The sequence below is a fragment of the Delphinapterus leucas genome, chromosome 2, assembly GCF_059928025.1.
Source record: "Delphinapterus leucas isolate spDelLeu-1000000601 "Yukka" chromosome 2, BTC_Dleu_Yukka2, whole genome shotgun sequence".
Taxonomy (NCBI): Eukaryota; Metazoa; Chordata; class Mammalia; order Artiodactyla; family Monodontidae; genus Delphinapterus; species Delphinapterus leucas.
In genome coordinates, this window is record NC_143130.1 from 140,158,571 (window position 1) to 140,173,661 (window position 15,091).

The following is a 15,091-nucleotide window of genomic DNA, read 5'->3' on the forward strand; positions in this document are numbered from 1 at the left end:
CTGAAGTAGGCATAGTGTTCACCCTGGTAAAATGACACTCCACTTCTCCATTCTTCCCACTTTTGGGATGGGAACATGTGTAACCAAGTTATGGCCCAGAAAACCCATTAACTCTGCATTAGAAGAAGGCCAAATACATCCCAAGGGCGAGAAAGAACAGACTGTGACTGTGTTTGACACTGAGGCCAGGAACCAGAGGCTGGGAAGAGAAGTCTGAAACATGGCATTTTCCCTTTTGTCAACAAGGCCCCATAACACAGGAGTCTTTTCCCTCTTTTAAGAACCTGGTGCCCTGATGCCTTGATTCAGCTGACTGGTGAGGGTGAGCCAGGAAGGATTCAGAGGCATCCCCAGTGAATCACTGAGGCTGGCTCAGAAGCCATCATGCAGCAGTATCTACAGGTCTCATTCGGGATGCAGAAATATCCGTCAGTTCCAGGAGGTGAGGACACCTGTAGTGGGGCCTGCACTCTGGGGCCAGCACCAGGTGAGGGGGTGACTCTGACAGTCAGTGCTAAAATACCTGGGGCTTACAAGCTATACTCACAACTAAATTGGGGTGGAGTTGGGGAGCATGCAGCTGGAAGTGCTAACATCTCCCTCTGCCACATTTCATATATCCTCTTAATACACTGCCTTAAAAAAATCCTCCTCTTCAGTGTTCATTCTAGTTAGACTTCCCCTGTATAAAAATATGGAAGAGGGTGCATAATACTGTTCACGAACCTTGCATCCCTCAGAAGTTTGGCCCTTTGATTTTAAACTTCTGGAAAGAGCAGAGAAATAAAAATCCAAACACTCCAGTCCTGGCTCTGTGCTATTTACTGCCATGTGACTTTGGGTAAGTCACTTTACTTCTTAGAACCTCTGTTTTTCCATCTGTGAAGAGGGATTATAATGTTCTGCCTTCTTCAGAGAGTTGGCAGGAATAATTGTTGAAACACTTCAAACTATAAAACATTGTATACATATAATGAATTATGATTATTAGTAGTAATAATATAAAATTAATATTAAATGTTTTCACATTTTATAAATTAACACACAAGAATTTATATTATATAAATTATATAAATTTAAATTAAAAATATTTAATATTTAATTAGTAGTAATAAAGGGTTACTTTATTACTACTAATAAATCAGTAAGGGTTAGAATAGAGATAAATGAGTTTGTTTTAGAAATTTAACAGAAACATTAGGTATTAAAAGAGAGAGAGCATTAAAGGAGACTCTATGAGGCCTGTTAGGTGTCAGAGAAGCACAACCCATAGTGCACAGGAGCTGAAATAGAGGCAGACGAAAGAGCCACATGAGAGGTGGGGCAAGGGCTGGTCTGGTGGGGGCACTCACTTGAAAGGGTGACCCTCGTCGGTTTTCTGCACAGCTTGTAAAACAGACTTGTAGATGCGGAAACTGATGGTGGCTGAGAGCGCAGCAAGGGCCAGGTAGGCCACGACACTCACAACGCTGAACTGGGTCAGGGAGAAGAGTAGCAGCAGGAAGCTCCCAAACACTATCCCCGTCTGCTTGATGTCCCTCCAGTACAGCAGGTCAATAGCTGTAGGGAGGAGACACACATACACACACCAGTTAACACTGGCAGTACCACTGGGGGAGCTGTTGCAGTCCCTTCTGCAAAGCCACAGTTGCTACAGGTTCTCACCAGCTTTTGGATTCCTAAACACAGATGAATAGACACAGCGCTATTCCCAGGGCACTTACTGTCATCCCATTTTGCTTTGGAAGAATCTTTTCTATCCCTGAGGTCAATCAGTAAATTCACAGATAAGAATAGGCTGTTGAACCTCCAGTGACAATATCTCTCTGAGTGAATCTCAGTGGGCTACATCTGTACAGTGGCCTTAATTATGTGACTTTGAAACAAGATTGAAAATTCAGAGGACTCTGTGAAGTACCTGTTCTCTTCTTTTGGATGGCATTGATTGTACACATCTTGATGCCCTGCTTACAATTCAGTGTCTCAATGGTGGCCTGTAGATGAGCACATCAGTCGTACACATGGCCCTGCTGCTGACAAGGGGCAGCAACAAGGAAAACAGAGGTTCTGGAGAAGTGGAACCTTCAGAAGCATGGCAGCAGGTCTGGGAGACCCCAGCTAATGCCAAAGGCTTCTGAATAGAGATATGGTCTGCCTCTAAAATGAGCAAAACTGAAGGGTTAGTAGCTTTCTCAAGAATACCTGGAATTTGGATTAAACCATTTTGTAATCATATGATTTGTTCACTTACATTTTTGTGACTTAAAAAATCTGGAATACAAGCTTTAAAATCTACATCACACCTATCATTCAGTTATTTGCCTCTTTCAACTCAGAAACAAAAAATTAAATTCAAAAGAATAAAGCCATAGTGCTCCAAATATGATCTAAAATGGAAATATTTTAAATATCCCAGTCACTAGATTATGAAAAAAGCATAGAAGACTTGCTGAAGAATGTATGCAAATTTATTCTTCAATTAGGCAAGTAACAAATGGTTTCTTTCTTTTCAGGCAGAGAAGAGTAATCTTTGGGAAGACGTGACACACAAGAAACCCCTGGGCCCCTGAGGGTAGATGACAGAAGTGGGAGAAGAAGGGATCTCCACAGAAGCCTTGCTCCCCCCTGGGTGTGAGTGGCTCTGGAGACAACAAATTGAGGTAAGCCTAGGCCTAAGTCTAGACCAGCAGGCCTAAAGGACCCCGTGGGCTAGGAGCCTCTTAGTATTTATTCTGTTAAGTGTAGGGGAGTGGGGAAGGAGAATAAAAAGGAGACTAAAACATCACCATTACCTGCAGTGTTACCTCTTCCACATTTGCTCATTTATTCAGTATTTATTGAGCAAGTACTAAGTGCCATGCTTTGTGCTAAGTGCCAGGTATATCAAAATAAATGAATTGTTTAAAAAAGAAAACATATGTAAATAAATAAATTGTAATCTTCTGTTTTATGATGCCCACAGATTCCCATGGCAGACACGTTTAGAAATAAACACATTATAAGACAGCATGATCTGTGCTATGGGGGTACACAGTGCTAGGGATGGTAGGCTTACCCATCCCTGAGATGATGTAAAGGGGCACGGAGACACTACAAGTAGTTTTCAGGCAAAGAGGAGACAGAATTCGCTATTTTCAAGTGAATCCCCACTTAACAAATTGCATAACACCTGTTAAAAATGATGTGGCCTCTAGAAAAAACCTTCTGAATCTTTGGACCCCTGTTCAAACAGCCCAAGAATGGCAGGCACCAGGTAGGGGCTTCACTAGAAGAAGCTGTGGGCATAGAACATTAACTGTTAACTAAGTAACGTTAGTTTGGTGTAGGGTATTACACAACAGGTCTTTCAATCAACTTGATAAAATTGCTGGAGGTTTCTAATTGGGAAGTTAACAAAAGTTGTATCTTAAAACATCAATGGATGTTGATTCTGGGTACTTTGTGACATGATTCTCTATTTACACAGATTCTGAAATGTTCAAAGCACTTTCAGATATTAGTTCATTTAAACCTCAGAATAACTCCATTACACAGGTGTATAACAGGCAAGGAAACTAGAAGTTAAGAAACTCGCATACTGACTATTTAATAGGAGAAACAAGATCAAACCCTAAGTTTAATGCTTTTTTCAAAAAACAGTTGCCGGGCTTCCCTGGTGGCACAGTGGTTGAGAGTCCGCCTGCTGATGCAGGGGACGCGGGTTTGTGCCCTGGTCCGGGAAGATCCCACATGCCGCGGAGCAGCTGGGCCCGTGAGCCATGGCCACTGAGCCTGCGCGTCCGGAGCCTGTGCTCCTCAGCAGGAGAGGCTACAACAGTGAGAGGCCCACGTACCACAAAAACAAAAACAAAAACACACACAAAAAACCAGTTGCCTCTCTCATGTTATGTGGTTGAATGTTAACTGTCCCCCAAAGTATGCAAAATTAATTTGGGGCAACTTGATTATATTTCAATCTGCTTCCAGAGCTAGATATTTATAGTGATTTTTTTTTGTAAGGGCAATCAAGTCATTATCAACAGTAAACAGTTATTGGTCATTTGTTTATTTAGTAAGCACAGGAATGAAGAGGTCATAACATTTTGTTCCTGCTTTTATGTTAACTTAAGATCTAGACGGGAAGACTGAACATTCTTTTTTTTTTTTTAAATGCTGCATCAATGCCAATATACCTTGTGTTGTCAGACGTGGCAAAAGTTGAGTTCAAAGAAGGGACAGTACTGGAATTGATCAAAGAGGTTGTGGGATGGTTTGAGAATGTGGCTAACAATTTGTTAAGGAGATGGGGTGGATACAGAGAAATATCATGAAGGATTAGTTGACAAGAATGGTGACTAATTAGCTGTGGGAGAAAGAAGGAAGAACTAATTAAGGGTGAAAGCAACATTTCAAAGCTGGGTGACAGAGTGATTAGTATCACTGACAAAAATAGGAAACCTGAGGGAGAACTGGTTTGGGAAAAAGCTAACACTCGTTTTTATACCTCCAGGTTCTGCTGTGATGACATCAAGCAGGGCATCTTGACACAGCCTGGGGCAGAGATGGGACGGGGATCACAAATGAGATGTAACTGACAATTACACACAATACTTATTAATTTTTTAGAGGCTTGGAAATAAAATGCTTTTTATAGGCTTTGTCACAGTAGCCCTGAGTTAAAACGGACAGTAATATCCATGTGATATTCAGATGGATATGTACAGTAGAGAATTGGAAGTGCAGGACTGGCATTTAGCTAAGAGGGTTGAATATTTACATTTGGGTGTATTCTGAGTAGAAATGATGATTGAAGCCGTGAAAGTAAAGGAAACCTCCAAGAGAGGAGAAACTAACGGATGCAATAAGGGATGAACCATAGTTAAGGATTCAAAGGATTGAGTAAAGCTGTAAAAGGAGTCCCGTCTGGGTATTAGAAAGGGTCCCACAAGAGTGTTGGTTAGGGCAGTCAAGAAGAAGGAAACTTCCAGAAGAAAGGAGTTGGCAGTAAAGAAGAAGGAAACTTTCAGAAGGGGTAGGCTACAGTGTGGAATGCAGTAGATGCAATGAGGGAAATGAGAAATGAGAAAGGACCACTGGTTTTAAAGACTGGGGAGTCACTCAGAACTGGGGGGAGAGTGGTGTTAGGTGCTGGTGAGGATGGAAGCCCTACTGTAAAGGTTTGGGTCAGTGGTGGGAAGTTCAAAGTAATAAAGAAGATGGTAAAGAAAATGGTAGTTTTGGGAGTAGCAACAAGCAAATCTTAAGGCTGAGCAAACCTGGGAATGTTAGTGAAAAGGGAGGAGTAAACATCCCCGGAAAGAGAAGATATTTGTTTGAGGAAAGTCTCAGAGAAGGTGGGGAAAGGATGGGATCAGTCACAGCTCTTTCTTTTCAAAGAAGGAAGAAGAGTGACAGGGTGGGGAAGGATGGAGGAACATTTTGTCAAAGTATTGGTGTGGCTACAGATATATGTTGAGGTGGATAGGGTATAATATCAAGTGGCTCGGGGTAGATTTATTCAAGTTTTCCCTGGAAAATGAGTCATGAGGTCCCCCTGAGACTGAGGAGAATAGGGGTAGGGCTTGAAGAGATTAGGAGAGGTCCAGACCTGCGTTGTTCAATATAGTAGTGATGAGTCACAGTAGCTACTGAGCACTTGCAATGTGGCTAGTCTCAATTAAAACATATTGCAACTGTAAAGTACATGTCAGATTTCAGACTTAGTACAAAAAAGGACGTAAAAAAGTCTCTCATTAATGCTTTTTATATTGATTTTCTGTTGTTGAAAGGCTAATACTCTAGATATGCTGGATTAAATACAGTGTATTATCAAAAGTAATTCTACCTGTTTCTTTTTACTTATTTTTAAAAATAAATTTATTTATTTATTTATTTTAGCTGCATTGGGTCTTTGTTGCTGTGCGTGGGCTTCTCTCTAGTTGCGGCAAGCGGGGGTTACTCTTTGTTGTGGTGCTTGGGCTGCTTGTTGCGCTGGCTTCTCTTGTTGCGAAGCACAGGCTCTAGGTACACGTGCTTCAGTAGCTGTGGCACGTGGGCTCAGTAGTTGTGCCTCTTGGGCTCTAGAGCACAGGCTCAGTAGTTGTGGCACACGGGCTTAGTTGCTCCGCAGCATGCGGTATCTTCCCGGACCAGGGCTCGAACCCATGTCTCCTGCATTGGCAGGCGGATTCTTAACCACTGCGCCACCAGGGAAGTCCTCGTTTTACTTTTTAATGTGACCACTAGAAAATTTTTACTTACATATGTGGTTCACATTATATTTCTATTGGACAGCGCTGATCTAGAAAAATACAGTAGGACTCAAAAAGAAATTAATAAAAGGGCTTCCAGGAAGTAAAGAGGGTTTGGTTAAAGTCAAGGATCTCTGTGGATCCAGTCAACAGGGTTAAAGGTTGAGTGTTCTGATCTGTGGATTGTGGGGCTGGCCCAGATTTGTGAACTGGCATGGTTAGAGGAGTCAAAGATCCAAAAGGACAGAATTGAAATGAACAACCTTGGGCTCAGGCTGGGAATGACAAGAGTGAAGACCTTTGGGAACTAACGCGCTGGGAGAATGGCAAGGGCTGTGTGTGGCCCGAGTGCCGGCAGACAGCCTGAAGCCCTGATGATTCAGTGGGAAGGGTAGGAAGTGATGAAGTGTGATCACAGAAGAGAGTTTCTGTGTTCCCAAGCTGCTGTATAAATGCTGATTTTTCACATTTTTATTTTGCTTAGAGTGATGTAAACTTGTGTAGGAAGCTTTATAGTATCTGGTCCAGAAAAATGGGTATTTGAATAAAGCTTCCTTAGAATCCAAGTAAAAACATAAGTATCTCTATAACTGCAGCAAATTATCACAAGTAGCCTTTGGATACAGCAGTAGATAGCTTGTCTCTTTCAATATCCTCCTAATACAGGAAGGCTAGGTGAGAGTTTAAACAGCTGAGTACACATTCACTAAGCATACTCACTGGGACAGGTAAATTACTGTATTGCTTTGCCAATTATAAAAATTAAATTACTTTGCTAAAAACCAAGGAGCAATGCAATGAAATGGGAGATCCGTATGTTCTATCAATCTAATAAATAGACTGGGCTTGCTGAGCTCATCCTTGTCCCCAAACCACATGTGGGAGCACACTCGGCAGCCTGCCTGGGGCTGATTTAGCAGGGTGGACTGGCAAGATTTGGCAGATTTGAAGAATCCTAATCTCAAATGCTGAAATCAGTGCTACTCTCATTTCCATAATCCAGGCAAGAATAGATTAAAATAGAAGAAGTGATCCAAGGTTTGAATTAATACCTAAATGGAAATAGAATTCAATGTCAAATTTCTAGAAAGGAAGCCCTTTGCTGCAGTCTAAAGTTTTTTGGATTGGGACATTATTTTAAATGTATTGAATTAAATGATCCAATAGTGACTCAAGTATTCAGAAAGTATACCAAAAATGTATGAACTGAAAAGACAGTGGTGCAGCTATTCATATTTTATTTATAAGGCAAAATGTGGGTAATATATAAAATGGCAATAAATTGTGCACAATTATCTACATTACTGCACCATATTCTTAAATGTATTTATTTATATTTCATCTTGGTCCAAAAAAGATTTCAGGCAGCATTGCACCACTTGCTATGTGACAAATTAATGCTACTTTTTCAAAGGCCAGGTCAGAAAAGAAAATGTGTGAAATTCCTGTTCACAAACGATATCAGCATTTCATCAAAAGAAGTGCTGAAAAATGATATGCTTTGACTTTTATGTTTACTTTTCAGCAAGCCTCCAATAATTTACTACCTTGTGAACAGGATTACAAGGCTAGAAAACCCTCAGTTCTTTACAACTCAGTGTCTAAAGCAGTGATAGAAAAGTCCATTACTCTGATTTTTGTTAGGCAAATAAAGTATCAGTACAAAAAGTTAACAATAATAGTAGTAACTTTTTCTACTTTATTCCCTCATTTTGCCATCAAACTAGAGAAACATAATGGAAATAGATGTAATAAAATACTTTAAACATACACAGAGACCTTCAAAGATGACATCTTCTGGTCAACTAATCCATAAGTTTCATTTGCCATGAAACAGTCTCCTACATAAGGTAAAAATTTTAAAGGTAATCCAGGAGCCCTAAGCCCAGAGAGGAAATTGCTAGAAGACACTATTGTAGATAAGACTCTTGCAGTGATTCCATTTTCTAGGTCCTTCCTTCACATCTTTTAAATGCAGCCCATCTGACTGTCAAGAGAAAAATGCCAACATTATTTTCTAGACGGTTAAGTAATTCTGTGGATGTTCTGAAAGGGAATATATGTTAAGCCTGGTGCTCTGTGTAGAGAGTAAAAGAGCACAGCATTTAACCCACACAGATGATCTTCTACTCTAATCAGCTTTGGCAGAACAACGAGAAATGAAGGATTTTGTTGCCAAAGCCACGGCTAGCAACAATCTCTGGGACTTTTATTCCATGGGAGACAAAAGCAAACATGTTCTTCTAATGACTACCCTTCAGATTAGACTGATGGCATAAACTACGTTTATACTCATGAAGGATTTACCATTTTCCTGGGTTTAACAGCTGAATGTGATTCCTGTTTGCTAGTTCTAACTACTAGGACCATATTCCATGCTGTGAAATTAACACAATGATGCTTAAGCCATTGTCACCTTGGTAGAGTAGGCCTGGTCAGGAAATGAACCAGTAGGGCCCAGTATTTAAGACTGGGTGGTCAGCCTCTCCTGCTAAACCTCCAGCAAATAGGCTCGTTTAGGATTAAAGGAAGACACGGCCATATGGAGAGAAAGACAGGCTTTGGGCACATGGTAGTTGAGGGAGGCACATAGAAAGATTTTCAAGGTATTGAATAATGAATGTCTTTGTGTGCTTTTTCTTTCTTCAATAAGCTTTCTGACTGGATCAAAATACAAAACTGTTCATTGGTTGGTTTGTATGTCATAATTAGCCACAAAATCTTAAGTCTGGGCCATACCTTCTTAAAATCCATCATTGTATTGGAATAGAAGGTAGACTGCTGTTGGTTCTCTCGTTTTTAAAGAATATATTTTAAAATTTTGACAAAGACCATAATGGCTAAAATATTTCTTGAACTAAAAAGATATATAAGACGAGGAAAAGGAATGATCTCTCACGGTAACTTCATTCTGTTCAATAAAATATTATGTCCTTCCTGACCCTTATTACCACTAGATTTGATCTGCAGTTTGGTGAAATGATTCTGAAGGCAGGAGATAAAATATGACTACATGTGAAGTATGCCCATTGTGAAATGGGTGTAACTGCAATAAATTCTAAACATAAAAACCTATTACATTTGTACTTTTTCTTTTTTTGTCTGTTTTTTTTTAAACTTCTTTATTGGAGTATAATTGCTTCACAATGTTGTGTTAGTTTCTGCTGTATAACAAAGGGACTGTATCAGCTGTATGTGTACATATATCCCCATATCCCCTCCTTCTTGCTCTCCCTCCCACACTCCTTATCCCACCCTCCCTATCCCACCCCTCTAGGTGGTCACAAAGCACCAAGCTGATCTCCCTGTGCTATGGAGCTGCTTACCACTAGCTGTCTATTTTATATTTGGTAGTGTATATATATCAGTGCTACTCTCTCACTTCATCCCAGCTTACCCTTCCCCCTCCCCGTGTCCTCAAGTCCATTCTCTACTTTTCATTTGTTCAACATTAACACCAGTTTGGGCAAAGAACTTGTAAGTAATGCTTGAATTATTTCCCCCCTTTGGCAACACAAGAAATAAGGAAGAATTTAAGGATTTTATCTTGTGAAACGGTAAGATAATTGCTCAGATTTAAGTTTATAGCTCAAACATACTTGGGGGAAATAGTACTCTATACTTCTAAGTTCTAAAACTCCTAACAATTTTATTTTCTTATTTGAAATATATGCTATAAATTTAGAATACAATTATAACGATCAAGGTTTTAATGTAGTTAGTATTATCTATCACATAGGCAGAAGACGGCTTTTAAAGAATTATTAATGTCAAATTCTTGGCTTTCAAATTGTGAGCTTAATTATAAGGTAGTCATGTTTCTTTTAATGGCTGTGTGTACTTTCATAAGAACTGAAAAGGTGACAATATGTAAATATTAATACATGGTCAAATATGCACACCACTTAGGACATCAGGTTGAGGAGGATGGGAAATTTGGTGGTGATGTAAATTTAATTAGCTTTCATTAGATTTTAGAATTCTATTTTAAGTGAACTTAAAATAGATCAATTCACAGATTCTGTTCCTGAATTTATTATTCTAAAGAGGAAAAACAATTGAGTAAAGAATATAGTTTCAAATACTATAAGAAGAAAGTGGGAGGGAAGGCATCATTTTAAAAATGATGAAGGAAGGGCCTGCAGAAGACAGAAGATTTCATCCACAACCCCTATTGATGTATGGTAATCATAATTAACGCTTTCATGATGGCGTATCAGGAATATTATTGTTTTTAATGAAAGAAATATTAGTTCATGGAACTATGAGAAAAACCATAGATTTGAAGATGTGGATTTAGCATGGCATTTCTGTCAATCTTTCTCATCCATGGTGGCTCTTCCTTTAAAAAAAAAAAAAAAGGGCTTCCCTGGTGGCGCAGTGGTTGAGAGTCCGCCTGCCGATGCAGGGGACGTGGGTTTGTGCCCCGGTCCAGGAGGATCCCACGTGCCGCGGAGTGTCTGGGCCCGTGGGCCGTGGCCGCTGGGCCTGCGCGTCCGGAGCCTGTGCTCCGCAGCGGGAGAGGCCACAGCGGTGAGAGGCCCACGTACCGCAAAAAAAAAAAAAAAAAAAAAAAAGACACTGCAGAGAGTCCATCTGTACAGTCTAAAACCACAACATGTAATAAAAAATGATTCTAACCTATTGATATTTATCATAGTCTTTTTCTTAATTTTAGTGAGGAATAGCTTGTAATGTAAAGATATATATATATTTGAAGTTCAGCAATTCTTTCATGTCAGTTTCTCCCATTAAATTATTTTAAACACTTTTTGAGATATGTACAATCTTGTTTAATAAAAGCTGTTTTTGTTCCCTACCTAGTTCTACAGATTCATTTTATATGGTATACAGATATTGGAAGATATTCAGCAAATACTAACATTAATTAACTCTAGGTGGTAGGACTTTGGGTGATTTGTGGCTTTCATTTGAAACTCTTTGTAGAAATGGAAATTTTCATAATGTGCATATATTATTTTTAGAAAACCAATAAGGCCATTATTCTACCCCCAAATTTTGAAATATTCCCTTATAAAGATTTTCTTGAAAATGATAATACATTATGAAAAAGGAGAATTTTATTTTTCAATGGAGTAATACCTATGTACGTTTGGTATATTACCTGTACAATGAGAGTTTTGTTTCATTAAAAAAAAATCCCTAGATCCTCAGCTAAGCCAGTTTTCCCATCAGACCTCATTACAATCTGCAGAGAGGGAGTTTGTAAATGAAATTATTTACGCTGTAATGTTTGCACAAGTATTCTAATAATACTGAATCCAAGTAAAATGCTGTTTTTGATAAAAGGTGGGATTGGTCTGCCTTTATTTCTGTGTGATAAACTGTCTTTATTAAGTGCCATTTTCAAAATACAAGCATTTCTTTCAATTCCTGTGGCTACAACAGACATTTCTTCTGTGTATTTGGGGAGGCTTGGCCATTTTGAACTAGCACCTTTGCGAACAGACTACCCTCAAGAGTGTTTCCACAGAGAACTGTAGGCCAGCATAAAATTTTCAAAATATTTTATTTTCTAACAAAATCAGAAACATGTAAGATTATATTCCTGGAAAGTGTTTCACCCTTCACTATTTTACAGGCAGGGGAACCTGTAAGTACAAAATGCTGCCACGTGCAGTAAAGTGGGAGCTGACCACTAGCCTCAGCCCCCCACATTGCCAAGTGTCCTGCCCGTGAACTTGTCATGTACAGCGATACCTGGAAAACAGCAATCTTTGGAGCACAAGTGAAATGATATGCATAAGTGGTTCTAGTCAAACTTTGTTCCCCTGCCTTAGTACCATTTGGATTCAGGTAGTATAGTAAAGTGGTTAAAAGTGTAGGTTTGGGGATCAGACTGCTCTGCGTTTGGGACCCACCTAAGTCTTAGGGCAAATTACTGGCCATCTCAGCCTTAAAATCCTCAGTTTCGTCCTCTATAAAATGAGAGTAACACAATAATCTCAGGAAGATATGAGATTAAGATATGTAACAAGAGTTTAGGACAATGACCAACACATGGATAATACTGATGGAGATTTTTTTTTTTTTTTTGCAGTACGCGGGCCTCTCACTGTTGTGGCCTCTCCCGTTGCGGAGCACAGGCTCCGGACATGCAGGCTCAGCGGCCATGGCTCACGGGCCCAGCCGCTCCGTGGCGTGTGGGATCTTCCCGGACCGGGGCACGAACCCGTGTCCCCTGCATCGGCAGGCGGACTCTCAACCACTGCGCCACCAGGGAAGCCCTGATGGAGAATTTTTAATGATGAGTTGATGATAGGGATGATGACAACAATGGCATAAATTGGTCAAGATCACTGCCTCAACTGCTCAATTTTGCTTTGTGTTTAAAGAGGTAACCTGTGTGAAAATATCTTTGAAGGTGAAAGGAGAGTTCACTTTCTGTAACTCAGCATTAGTGAAAGAAGTAGTGAGCGTTGAGATAGGAAGAGTTCTGGATTCGCGGCCAGAGTCACCTTTTCATTACTCAACTTGCCACTTATCGAAAAACTCTGGGCAAGTCACTTAACCTCTTTGAGCCTCATGTTGTTCAAGAGTAAACTGAAAAGCTCAAATGAGAAGATGTTTGGCAAAATGAAAACTATGTAAATGTGACGGGTTATTAACACCCCCCATTACCTAGATAATTCACATTTTTAGAAAAACCATTGAGGAAGAAGCCATCTACTTCGGAGGCAGATGGTAAAACAGCAAGAATCAAGGGGCTCTGGGATCAGACAGCCCTAGGCTTGAATCCAGCCTCTGGCATCACCAGCTGTGTGCCTTGGCAGAAGCCTCAGTTCATCACCTGTAAAATGGGATAATAAAACAACTCACACATCATAGGATTCATGAAGATTAAATGCAATGATGCGAGTAAATCACTCAGTAATAAGTGCCCAGTAAATGTTAATATTTAACAATAATAATACTTAGTAATCTGAAGATTGCCATGTTTTATTAGGTTATTGTCTTATTTCATCTTCACTGAGTAGACTGGGCTTTGGTTTATTAACCAATTGGGTATGAGTATCATTTTTTTAAACTGGGAACAGAATGTGTGTAATGTAGTATAATGTGGACTTTAGTCTCTCTTTAAACATTCTTCTCTACAGCTAAAATCATATATATTAGTAAAATAAATATAAGGTTCCTTTTGCATGTATACTACAGTTTTTAGGACGCATTGTATTAGTTTCAGTACAGTCTTCATGACATATCCAATGGGCTGCAAATTTCTCCATGGAACTGTTTAAGATGGAGGAAACAGAAACTCACTTTTATTCCCTTTTCCAAGCAAAACTTTTACTTCTTAATACCTTCGGAGGACATTATCAACAATGTTAATACTTACTTCTTTTAAATGCATTCACAGCTGCTCCTTGATCACACCCATTTCATCGTTTGTATACTAGACCTTGCTCTGCTGGTCTATGGATTGGGCTAAGAATTATTACACATGAGTGGCTTCAACCCTGATTATGTATTACATTCACTTGAGGAGCTTTTGAAAAATACTGATGCTTGGCTCAACTGAATCAGAACCTCTAGGGGTGGGGCCCAGGCATCCTCCATGGTTTTTAACGCTTCCCAGGTGATACTAATATACAGCCAGTGTTAAGAACAACTGTTTTTGATAATGAAGGAACTAAAATGAAGATACACTGAAAATGCTAAACAAGAATCTTACTGTAGATTTTAGTTTAGGTGAAAGTTCTCCTAGTAGGGAGAAACAGGAATAATTTACTTATTATTTCTCTTTTATGCCTATAAACCCACCCACCCAGTTATTAGTTAATTTTCAGGATAATGGCTTTGTTCTATTTGACAAAAGGAAATCAATGGTACTGAACACTATCAAAGGTCACAGAGTAGGAAAGACCCTCAATGATCCTGAATCAATCTTCGTAAGCAGCTGTATAGTAGAAATGAAAACGATTGTCTTCAATGGACAAATTATGGCATTTTGTGTTATTTTCTGATTATAAATGTCCACATTTTTTAACCTCCCCCCCAGTGAGAATGTCAACTGAGACAAAACACATAGGACTGTGATGAAATAGTGTCTTACATCTTATACAAATAAGGCAGAAAATCTGCCACTTTTGGTACTTACTTTTGGTAAGAATAGAGGAAATCCATAAGCATAGTCTAAAAACCAAGTTTGTTATGTCCAACTAAACTTGGTATTCTTTCAAGCCATAGATGTATGCTGAGTGTGTATACGGAATAAACTGGCTGAGTCTAAACACATAACAAGAATGAAATGTTACCAAGAATTTTCACAGCTGCCTCCTGTATAAAACATATGCTAGTTCATGTAGTTGACATCATTCTCTAAAATTATGCCCCCTGAATGGCCATACATTTCTTATTTCCTGGCATTTAAATTTATTAGGTTCATTTATTTACTTTTGACAGCTGTATTTCCAATAGGCCCACATAATTTGAACTAGACTATTGTATTTTATGTCTTAGCCGCCCAACCAACAAATAAGGGACAGAGAAAATATGTTCTTAATTCTGAGGTTCATGTTTACTTTTTCTCTGCTTAAAAGATTTACCAAAGAAAAACTCCTTGGGGCATTAAAGATTAGAAGACATCCCATTCTTTCTATGATATAACATTACAAGAGGAAGATGCCAGGTTTAAAAAAAAAAATCAGCTCCTGCTCCAGCGTATTCTTGGCCCCCTGAGGGATGCTGCAACCCTGCAGGTTAAGTCAAACGCACCTTCTTCAGAACCATATTTGTTAAATATTAAAAGACACTTCATATTACAAACATCCAAGTTTACAACACATAGTTCTTTCAAAGTCTCTCTTTCTCCTAGTAATCTCACACTGAGCAAGACGAAG

General features: G+C 39.3%; 1 protein-coding gene across 1 annotated transcript in view; it reads right to left on the bottom strand.

The window, feature by feature from the left end:
* The window catches only part of RTN1 (reticulon 1), a 238,216-nt gene that overhangs the window by 16,759 nt on the left and 206,366 nt on the right, over window positions 1-15,091 (bottom strand). Inside the window, exon 4 of the mRNA XM_022570448.3 lies at window positions 1,353-1,560. Coding sequence (XP_022426156.3) covers window positions 1,353-1,560 — 208 coding nt within the window. The remainder of the gene's footprint in view (window positions 1-1,352; window positions 1,561-15,091) is intronic.